Source organism: Peromyscus eremicus, chromosome 20, assembly GCF_949786415.1.
Source record: "Peromyscus eremicus chromosome 20, PerEre_H2_v1, whole genome shotgun sequence".
Taxonomy (NCBI): Eukaryota; Metazoa; Chordata; class Mammalia; order Rodentia; family Cricetidae; genus Peromyscus; species Peromyscus eremicus.
Genome location: NC_081436.1, coordinates 20,726,173 through 20,737,893, shown reverse-complemented (window position 1 = coordinate 20,737,893; position 11,721 = coordinate 20,726,173). Strand labels below are relative to the sequence as shown.

General features: G+C 48.8%; 1 protein-coding gene across 1 annotated transcript in view; it reads right to left on the bottom strand.

Annotated features, from left to right (window-relative positions):
* Positions 1 to 10,969: 10,969 nt before the first annotated feature.
* Positions 10,970 to 11,721, bottom strand: part of LOC131897123 (cytochrome P450 2D28-like) — a 3,561-nt gene continuing 2,809 nt past the window's right edge. The window contains exons 5-6 of the mRNA XM_059248000.1: positions 11,249 to 11,420; positions 10,970 to 11,148 (exon numbers count right to left, since the gene is read on the bottom strand). Coding sequence (XP_059103983.1) covers positions 10,970 to 11,148; positions 11,249 to 11,420 — 351 coding nt within the window. The remainder of the gene's footprint in view (positions 11,149 to 11,248; positions 11,421 to 11,721) is intronic.

Genomic DNA, 11,721 nt, shown 5'->3' with positions numbered 1-11,721 from the left:
GTCTGTCCACTGCTGCCCAGGCTTCCAAAAAAACTATGTCCAACACTCACAACAGACACCTGGGATCAGGACGTCCCAACAGCTTGGAACCTGTCACCTTATAAGGGACTGCCAGTGGTGCCCTTTTGTCCTTTGCCACAAGTTTCTGTGTTTTGTTTGGTCAAGTGCAGTGATGGGTCAGAGACCTTCGGTCCATCAAAGAGCTGAGCATAGAGGTTCAGCCGGGCTGAGCACGATGGGCAGATGTCCAGTGGAACACCTGCTTTAAGGTGCATAATCATTACCTGTAGAAAAATCATCAGGTTTGCCACCCGTGTGCGGCTTCGGGGGCTTTAGGACACTCCCTCTGAAAGCAGTAAGACCTCACCAAAGCTTCATGGAAGGTTGTGTTGGCCAGAGAGGATGGCCTCACTGTCAGTACATGTCAGTGGCTTCTGTGGGTGTGTGAGCAGTGGGAGGGTGTCCCCTGCAGTTAGGGGAAGGAGGCTGCAGCCCCACTGAGTGAGTGAGGGGCAGTGGGGGAAGGCCACTGGAGACCCTGTGGGTAAGTGAGACACAGTGTGGGAATGCAGCAGGAGTCCCTGTGTGGCAGTGGGGGGCAGAAAGGAAAGGCAGTGAGAGCCCCAGTGGATGAGTGGGGGTCAGTGCAGGGAGGCAGGAAAAGCCCCTCTAAGTAAGTGGGGGGCAGTCAGGGAGATAGATGGATCCCCTTTGGCTGATTGGGGGGGCAGTGGAGGAGTATCTGGATCTACTTTGGCTGAATGGGAGCAGTGGGAAGGTAGTTGGGGCCCATGTAATCCTCAGTGTAGGCCTGAGGTCCCACACTTGATCAGGAGTGCAAGACACACAATTAGGAGATTTCTCAGACCAATTCGAGAGAGCTGAGAAATGGTCTGAAAGCCTGAGGAGGTCACTAGGTTGGGCCAGGAACTTGTCCCATGGTGGTCTCTTTCCTTTATTCACACTTTTTTTCTTCGTGGGTCAATCTCTCCCCCAACATCTTCCAAATAAAGATATGGAGGCAGTGTCCTCCTCATGCCAGAAGCTGTTTTTAGGATGTGCAGCCATGAGGAAAATGTGAAGATGACTCCTGAGCCTTCCAACAAATGTCACCTGTGTCCAAGGCATTGCTGGGCACACTGCACATGTCAGCTCATCAATCACTAGGGTCCGTGAAGGTGCAGTCCTCTCCTTGCTGGAGATCCAGACCTCTGAAGACCAAAGGCTCCATGCAGCACCTCAGCAAGGACTAGATCCTGGGTTTCCTCCTCTCTGCTGCCCCTGCTACTCATTTTTCAGCCCACATGTATGTCACCAGGGCCTGTGGGGGACTCCATGCTTGTTGCTGGCCTGAAACCCCCCACGTCAGCTTCCTGTTCTTGTCCAGAGCTCTTTCCCTGTCCAACAAAGTTGGGATAATATTGGACCCTAGTTTGGGGCACTGACAAACTTTCTCAACCCCCAACGTGGCCTGAATGGAGCCCTGAATGGAAGTCAGGACAGCAGCATGGGTCACAGTCTGGAGTTGGGGCACAGAGACAACTGTGCTCTGGTCACTGATTGGCTCAGGCTGGTGGCTTCCTCCTGGTTTGTCCTAGGACCCTCCCAGGGTAACTTCTGAGGCCTGATGGTTAAACCTGGATGTTAGCTGTCCCACATTCTGCCTCTCTTCAACTCTCCTCCTCTCTTCTGTGTGTCATGTATGACACCATGAAAGAGCAGCATTGGTGCTGACTGGGTACACATGTGCAGTGTGGCATGGTCTGACTCAGGCCTGAGTTTCCTGCTTCAGGCTAAGTGAGTCTCAGTGATGTAAGTGCACCAAGCAGGTGAGGGATGTCACACACTGAGTGTTGTAAAGTCCCTGGTCTGTCCCCAGCTCTTGGGAGATGACCTGGGTGCTCTGGTGAACACCTGCCTGTTAGCCCTGCTTGCCCCCTTTCATCCTCCATCCGTGCCTCCTCAACCATGTGAACAAGTGTGTCCTGTCAGGGTAAGTGTGACTTCCAGGGGGACTGGGGTCCTGACATTCATGTCAGCTGCTCAGGTGTGCCATGTCTACAAGAGCAAGCTGGAACTCAGTCCCTGGTCACCAGGGTTCAGGGGTGCTCCCAGTTCACAATTCTCTGTACACATGTCAACAGATACTTGATCACTGTCCTTTGGACTCCACTGGAAGAAGATAAATAGTAAGGACCTGGGCATGTCTCTCCTGGACCCTGTTCTGTGTGTCATTTCCCTTTGCTGGCTTCAACTGTCTGGGTTCACTAAAGTGAAGACCACAGTTAGTCTAAGGCCATTCCTGGGTCCCTGCTTTCTTTCCCTAGGCTTGGTGGGAAGTGCAAACCCAGTCAGCTTGGGAAGAGTGATGTGACTCCCTGGGGTGACTGTGTCTCTGAGGATGCTGCCTCGGGAACAGTTATTTTGGGCAAAGGAAGGCCAAGAGATTCTTTAAGGTTGGTGAAGCTCATGGTAGAGGACACAGTGGGAGTGTTGCCAATTATGTATGGAATCCCAAACCACAGAACTAATACTTGAGATGCTTCACACTTGGAATGTGAAGAAATGCAGCCCAGTGTGGAGTCACAGGCCTTTAGTTCCACCCCTTGAGAGGCCGAGGCAGGTGGATCTGTGAGTTCAAGCCAGCCTGGTCTACAAAGCATGTTCCAGGAAACTAGGACTGTTACAATAGAAACACTGTTTTGAAAAACAAAACAAAAAACCCAACAAACAAAAAGGAAGGAAGAAAAGAAAACAGAAAGAAATGCAGAATTTATAAATTTTTTGAAATGACAAGGCAAAACGAGAAAACAGTCAAAAGACAAACCTGAATGGAAAGGGAATCAAAGTACAGCAGAAGTGTATCAGTCAGGTCCGAGCTGGAACCTGACTCTAAAAGGACAAGATCAGGTCTAAGAACGGAGTGCCATGATCCCAACATCCACAGCCACTGAGGCAGCTGTGCATCGGTGATCTGAGCTTTAAAACCGCTCATGATAGTTGAGGAGAACTTTTTGAGACATTGTGTACACCTAGCGTGAAGCACTGAGAGACCCCCAAACAAAGCATTCGAGGGGTTTTGATGTTGTGACTTCCTGTTGTGTTGAAGAGAAGGATTCATGGATTGCTGCAACACATAAGTCTGGCAGAATTGTAGGGGACTGTGCTGGACCCCAGCAGGCTGACAGAAGTGTCTGGATGTGTGCTGGACCCCACCAAGCTGGCAGAAATGTAGGGATGTGTGCTGGACCACACCAGGCTGACAGAAATGTAGGGGGCTGTGCTGGACCACACCAAGGTGACAGAAATGTAGGGGGCTGTGCTGGACCACACCGGGCTGAAGGACATGTAGTAAAACCAGTGAGAGCTGCTTCTGCCGAGGATTCTGTAGAATCTGGTGCCCATTTCACAGAAAAGAAAATGTTTGTGTGTAGTGTTGGAAAAGATACAAGAGAAATATAGTTTGGCCAGACTGAGACCATAGAGGTTGTAGAAGACCGAGTGGAAGGTAGAAAAGTCAGGGTAGGAACCGGGAGGCAAAAACTAAGGCAGGGACCATGGAGCAGTGCTGCTTACTGGTTCTGGGCCTGAATTTCAGTGGCCTTATTGAACTTATCACCTCTATCATTCCCTGTCTTTCCTCTGCTCACTGTCCCCCAGGTCTGGCTCTGAACCCCTCTGTGCCCCACACAACCTCTTGCCTTTAGCTCCGGGACCAGTGCTCATGTGTTGAAAGATGGGCATTGGGGGGCGGTCAGAGGTGTCCTCTCCACAGTTCACCAGCACTTCCCGAACCGCCTTCAGTCCATTGATCACGACCATTGGCTTCCAGGCCATCTGCAGGCGGAACACGTCACCATAGCGTTGTTGAAGCTGAAGGAGAGGGACAGAGCACTTAGGAAGTGAGATGCCCACAGATCCTTGAACCAGCTTAATGCATAAGTATTGGCACAGTGTTCGTGTGTACGTGTGTGTGTGCACAATGATTGTGTTTGCATGTGCTTGTGTGTGTGTTTGCGTATGTGTGTGTGTGTGTGTTGTTTGTTTTGAGCCTTAATCCTTAAATTTGCTGTACAAAACTCTTCCACTGAGCTCTGTGCCCTGTCACAGATCTGGCCCCCTGTGGCTCTGGCATCCCATCCTTTATGTTCAGTAAAGGACTCATGGTAGAGATGACCACACGCTGTGATCTTCCCAGAGCCTGGACACTGTCCTGGGGCCCCTCAGTATCCCAGAACACATGAAGAAACCGGTTCCTTGATATGGGCAGTGAGGCCAGAGACCACACAGCAGCAAGAAAATTTGAGCAGCCACAACCCTTCTCCTTCCACTCGGTCTGCTGCCAGACATGCTGAACTAGACCTAAGATCATGCACTTCACTAAGCCCTCATCTGTCACAGAATCATAAGGACTTGGGATCTTCATGATTGCTGCCCTGTTAAATGGATCTGAACCCTGCTGTCACACCCTCATCAACTCCTGGATTTTGCTTCACCTCCCAAAAAACCTTTTGCCCTAGAAAGTAGAGTGTCCTCAGACCTAGCAGTGCCTGCAACCAGGGAGCTGTTATACCGTGCTGGGGGCCCAAGCTCCTGTCTAACCTGTGGCTACATCCCCAGGATGTGGTGCCACACACACTGTAACCTCGGTAACCATCCACCACGGACTCTCTCCCCTTGTAGAACTTGTGTGGCATGTCGTTGAAGTCCATCTGCAGCAGGATGCCCAGTACAGGAAGGGGCACAGGGCCTGGTTGGTAGCAAGAAGACCAGCGCTGGTGCCGCTGGAAGAAATCCACCAGTAATATGAAGAGGACTGTGAATATGGCCACAGACCCCATGCCACGCCCAGTCCGCAGCTCCATGTCTGTCCACTGCTGCCCAGGCTTCCAAGAAAAAAATGTCCAACACTCACAACAGACACCTGGGATCAGGAAGTCCCATAGATTGGAATCTTCCACCTTAAATGGACTGTCAGTGCTGCCCTTTGTTCTTTGCCATAAATTTCTGTGTTTTGTTTGGTCAGGTGCAGCGAGGGGCCAACAACCTTCAGTCTATCCCAAGAGCTGAACATCGTGGTTCTGCTGGGCTGAGCATGATGTTCAGATGTCCAATGGAACACCTGCTTTAAGGTGCATAATCATTACCTATAGAAAAATGATCAGGTATGCCACCTATGTGCGGCTTCTGGGGCTTGAGAACACTGCCTGGGGAAGGAATAAGACCTCACCAAAGCTTCATGGAATATTGTCTTGGCCAGAGAGGATGGTCTGACCGTGAGTACCAGTCAGTGGCTTCTGTGGGTGTGTGAGCAGTGGGAGGGTGTCCCCTGTAGTTAGGGGAAGGAGGCTGCAGCCCCACTGGGTGAGTGAGGGGCAGTGGGGGAAGGCCATTGGAGACCCTGTGGGTAAGTGAGACACAGTGTGGGAATGCAGCAGGAGTCCCTGTGTGGCAGTGGGGGGCAGAAAGGAAAGGCAGTGGGAGCCCCAGTGGATGAGTGGGGGTCAGTGCAGGGAGGCAGGAAAAAGCTCTCTAAGTGGGTAGGGGCGGTGGGGGAGATAACTGTAGCCCATGTAAGGACATGAGGGCACTGGGGGAGTTATCTGGATCTCCTCGACTGAGTGGGAACATTTGGGAAGGTAGTTAGACCCCAGTGTAGGGCTGAGGTCACACACTGGATCAGGAAAGCAAGACACACAACTAGGAGATTTCTCAGACCAATGTGAGACAGCTGAGAAATGGTCTGAAAATCCTGGGGAGACCACTAAATTGGTCCAGCAACTTTTCACATGGTGGTCTCTTTCCTTTATTCACACTTTCTTTCTTGGTGGGTCAATCTTCCCCCAACAACCTCCACATGGAGATATGGAGGCAGTGTCCTCCCCATGCCAGAGGCTGTGGTTAGGATATGCAGCCATGAGGAGAATGTGAAGATGACATTTCAACACATGTCACCTGTGTTCTGGACACTGCTGGACACACTGCACATGTCACTTATCACTCACTAGGGTCAGTGTGCGTGCACTCCCTCTCCTTGTTGGGGATCCAGACCTCTGAAGACCAAAGGCTCAGAATCCCAGTGGAATCCAGGCAGGCGCTCTCTGCTGCCCCCTCCAGTGTGGCAGAAGGAAGGCAGGAGCTGAGTGAGAGGAGATGGAGTCCACACCATGCAGCACCTCAGCAAGGACCAGACCCTGGGTCCCCTCCTCTCTGCTGCCCCTGTTGCCACTCACTTTTTCATGTCTATGTCACCGGGTCCTGTGGGGGACTCTACACTTCTTGTTGGCCAGAAGCCCCCAATCTGCTAACTGTTCCTGTCCATAGCTCTTGGCCCTGTCCAACCCAGTTAGGATATTATGGCACCCTAGGTTGGGGCACAGACAAGTGTCTTTCTCTAGCTCTAACTCGCCCTGAATGGAGTCCTGAATGAGAGTCAGGACACCAGCATTGGTCATGGCCAGGAGAGGGAACGGAGACAACTGTGTCTGGTCACTGGTTCAGGCTGGAAGCTTCCTCCTGGTTTACCCCAGGACGCTCCCAGGGTAACTTGTGAAGTCTGATGGTTAAACTTGCATGTTAGTTGTTCCACATTCTGCCTCACTTCAAGTCTCCTCCTCTCTTCTGTGTGTCATGTATGACATGAAAGAGTAGCATTGGTGCTGACTGGGTACACATGTGCAGGATGGCATGGACCAACTCTGCTGTGGGATGTCCTGTATGATGTGAATATATGTTGCTATGACTGATTGATAATAAAACGCTGATTGGCCAGTAGCCAGGCAGGAGGTGTAGGCGGGACGAAGAGAGAGGAGAATTCTGGGAACAGGAGGGCTGAGGCAGAGAGATGCTGCCAGCCGCCACAAGGAGAAGCATGATGTAAGATACTGGTAGGCCACAAATCACATGGCAAGGTATAGATTTATGGAAACGGGTTAATTTAAGATATAAGAACAGATAGCAAGAAGCCTGCCACGGCCAAACAGTTTATAAGTAACATAAGTCTCTCTGTATGTTTACTTGGTTGGGTCTAAGTGGCTGCAGGAGCCGGGTGGACACAGGAATACTCCAGCTACAAATGGCGCCCAATGGGTTGGCAAGAGTTTTCACCTAAAACCTGAGAAAAAAGATTCTAAAACAGAGCTAAAAACAGCTTCCTAGTTGTCTCTCTCAATCTAGTGGCAGCCTGCGGGTTTGAGCTACTCTATGGTGAGTCCGTGGCATTGCGGGCTTGACCGATGCTATGTTACGCAGAACTGTCCCTGAGCTGGGCTCTATGCTGTGTGTTGGATATAGTTTTTGCTACTTAAAAAAAAAAAAAGAGAGGTTTCTGTGCTACACGCTGCTGGATGGAATCATAGACCCACTGCTTTCCAGAGTCTGTGGTAGCATGGTTCCCAGAGCTGCTGGTAAATGTATCACCACCGTGTTGAAAAGCTGAGGTGGGTGGAGCCAGCAGCCATAGCTGCCGTTTGCATCTTAGAATGCTGCAGTTTAAAGCGAAAGATTCACAATAAGACAGATTCAGATGGGATAAACCCCTAAACAGTTTACAATGTGTGTAAAAATGTACATAGGCTTGAAAGAGAGAAAAAATATATGCAGTTATATAAAGAAATAGTTTTTAAAAATAAAGTCTTTAGAGAGACAGTAAAGGTAGTACAAAAATAAGCCACGTAAAGATGGATATTACATAGAGAATCTGGATTGTGTTGTCTTGGGGATTTTTAACTGCAGAAAGACATTTGATTGTAAAAGCTGTTGAGTTATGTATATGGATATGTATGCCAATATGTATATTTTAATGATACCTTGACTTCAAAATTTGGATCTAAAGATATGTTGCTTTGGAAAGGAGGCTCTGCTTTTGTTTCCACAGAAAGCAAAAGGGTATAGATTTGTTCCAGATTAAGATACATCAGCTTTGACCAGCCGAGACTCCCTGAAAGGTCTCCAATGACAACATGGCCCAGATGACCCAACATCCAGAATGGTTTCAAGACACCTGGCTCAGACAATACAGCCTCATGGACTACTCCATAATCCTAAAAATTTCTTTATGTCCCCATAAGATACAGCGCCCTCATCCAGTAGGAAGTAGTATGAGAAGCTATGACCAAATTCCCAAATATACCAAGCTGGCTTTGGAAATGGAATTGGTTCACTCCTTCTCTAAACCTAAGCATATTCCTAAAAGAAAAGGTTGAGAGATTCTTGTGTCCCATATCACAAGAGCCCTCTGGTGTGGGACAGAGAAAAACCAATATTTTTATTTAAAGCAGGTTGATTATAAATGCAATCTCTTTCTTAAGAAGAAAAGGGGATAATGTAGGTGTGGTAGAATGAAATGGTAGATTAATGAACCTACTTTTAGAGAAAAACAACATTTTAAAATGTTTTACATTGCTATGGATTTTAGTATATTGATACAAGTTTAAACTTAATTTTGTTATACTGTATATATATTTCTACTCTTGTTTGAGGTATTATGTTTATGTAACTCATTTAGATTGTAATGGATAATTAAAAAATACAGATTAATAATTTGTCTTCTATGATAGTCAAACTTATAGTCATGTTAAATTTTCTAGGTATACATAGATATAATTCAACTAGGTAGGTAATCTTCAAATACTTCAAATATCTACAGAATATGGCATTTAAAATGTTGTAAAAATTTGGACTTTATAGACAGTGAGACATATCTGCTCCTGGCAGCACCAATTTACTTCAGAGAGGAGGGTGGGCATTGAAGACACTCCATATAAAGTTTATCTTCTTCTTGGCCAAAACAGTCATTTGGGCAAGAAACTGTTCTTGCCTAGATGCTTGATGGACTGGACATGCAGGACCCATAAGAAGGTGACCACTGAACTTTGCTTGACAAAATGGTCCTTCAGGTTCCTGCTTCGCAGAGGAAACTGCCAGACATTCTACAGGACACAGAGAGAAGTGACTGAGAGACTCTAGGCCTGTAGGCTGAAGACAGATGCCCCTACTTTACCGAAGAACTTTGGATGAGTGTCCAGGCTGCCAGCTGTCTCTGTCTACTCTCGAAAGACTCCCAAAAGTTGCTTGCATCCTTCTCCCATTTCTCAGGTAATATTATATCCTTCTGAGGTCTTTGATGTAGTTGAAGACTAGATAGTTATAATTTCCTTAGTTATGATAAAAGATAAGTTAGATATGAAACCTTAGACTCACAAATATAGGATAGATAGGATATCTTCTTTAATTCTGCCAAATACAAAATGGACTAGATATTATAAATAGACTAATATTGTAACTGTAATTCTTGCTTGATAATTGGTTTGTTATATTAATTTTACTACATTAAGGTAAAAATCTTCCTTTTTGAAAAAACAGAAAAGGGGAAGTGCTATGGGATATCTTGTGTGCTGTGAATATGTGTTGCTATGACTGATTGATAATAAAAGGCTGATTGGCCAGTAGCCAGGCAGGAAGTATAGGCAGGACAAAGAGAAAGGGGAATTCTGAGAACAGGGTGGCTGAGGCAGAGAGATGCTGCCAGCCGCCACGAGGAGAAGCATGATGTAAGATACTGGTAAGCCACAAGCCACATGCAAGGTATAGATTTATAGAAACGGGTTAATTTAAGATATAAGAACAGATAGCCAGAAGCCTGCCAGCGCCATACAGTTCATAAGTAACATAAGTCTCTGTGCGTTTACTTGCTTGGGTCTGAGTGGCTGCAGGAGCCAAGTGGACACCCGAATACCCAGGCAACACAACTCAGTCCTCATTTTCCTGCTTCAGGGATGAATGAGTCTCCATGATCTAAGTGCCATGAGCAAGTGAGGGAAGTCACAAACACTGTGTGTTATAAAGTCCCTGGTCTGTCACCAGTTCGTGGGGGATGACCTGGATGCTCTGATAAACATCTGCCTGTTAGCCCTGTTTGCTCACTTTCATCCTCCGTCTGTGTGTCCTCAGCCGTATAAACAAATGTGTCCTGTCTGGATCAGGGTGACTTCCAGGAGGACTGGGATCTTGGTATTCATGTCAGCTGCTCAGGTCTGCCATGTCTACAAGAGCAACCTGGAACTGATCCCTGGTCATCAGGATTCAGGGGTGCTCCCAGTTCACAATTCTCTGCACACATGTCAACAGATACTTAATCACTGTCCTTTGGACTCCACTGGAGGAGGACAAACGGATCCTGGGCATGTCCTGTCCCCTGACACATGTGACAGACAGCTGGGGGTGTGCCCAACCCCCTGAGCTCTGCTGTCCCTTTCCCTCCTGCTGCTTTTCTTCCCTGTCCTCTCTCTGCAGTCACCTCTGTGGGGACAGCAGCCTTCCCAGCTCTGGGGGCCTTTCCAGACGCTCATGCACCTCAGGGTCTTGGGGACCTCCTGCATCTCTGTCACCAGACAGGAGCAGTGTGGGTCCTGTCAGGCTCATGACACCTGTCCCTGGACCCCTGGAGTCCTGCCCCTGCCTGCAGTTTGTCACCTCCTCAGTCACCTCTGCTGTGTCTTTCTGGTGAGGAAGGGTCAGCGGACACTCTGAACACCAGCACTGTCCTTCCTTCCTCTCTTTCCCCCATCCTGCTCTCCGGCTTTCCCTTCTTCCCATTCAGTTTCCTCTTTTCTCCCTCCCTGGTTCTGTGTTTGTGAGACCGTGATCCTCAGCATGGACTCTGGCAGTCCTGAACCTCACTTTATAGCCCAGGCTAGCCCCAAACTTGCCATTCTCTGTGTCTGGTTCCCAGGTGCTGAATCTTCAGGCTGTGCCTTTGCACTAGGGTGAGCTCAACCCTTTCTCCTAGCATTCAAGGTGTGCATTAGGAAGGCTCAGGTGCAGGGTGAGTGGTGATGGTGGACAGTTCTCTGAGGACCAGATGCAGACAGGGTGAGAGTTTAAATGAGAAAGCAAGTGGCAGCCACAAAACTGGTTTATTGTGGGAAGATCAGAGTGAGCTAGGGGCTGGACTAGAATCTGTGTCCTGCTAGCGAGAGACTGCACAGAGCTCATAGTGGGAGGGAGTTGTCACAACACCAACAACTCTCTGGTCACTGGGCCGGGGCTGTCCAACAGGCACCGAGAAGCTAAAGCGCTGCAGGAGGCAGGTGAAGAAGAGGAAGAGCTCCATGCGGGCCAGAGGCTCCCCCAGACATGCTCTGCGGCCTGTGGGTGGGAGAGGGGATCAGTCAGTCTGGGGCCTGATGGATGCTCCACCCTCCAAGGGCCCCTGGGAAGGGACATGGAGCCAGGCACCCCCCAGGACCTGCTGAGAATGGCATGAAGGCCTCATGCTTTACAAAGCGTCCCTGGGCATCCAGGAAGTGTTCAGGGTGGAACTGGAGGGGCTTCTCCCAGACAGTCTCATCCTTCAGCACGGAGGACAGGTTGGGGATGAGGGTCGTTCCCTGGCAGGAGGCACATGGAGTGAACATGGACTGAGACATGGCTAAATGACCCTGGTCATCAAGTTCACATAAACATCCTCTTCCTGCACACACTGGATTCTTTTACTGGACCTCAGTCCCAGAGCCCCACAGCTCCTTCTCTAATGCCATGCAGGGCCCTGTATGGAGTCTCCCGTTGGCACTTAAACAGACCTATTTCTGTGTACAGTGTTCTCTAAAATCCCCTGTGGTCATTTTCATAGGCCATTTCTCTTTCCAAAGGACTCTTGGTGGCTAATGTGGGTCTAAACCAGGCTGGTTCCATCAGCATGTTGGACATCCAGGTCATGCT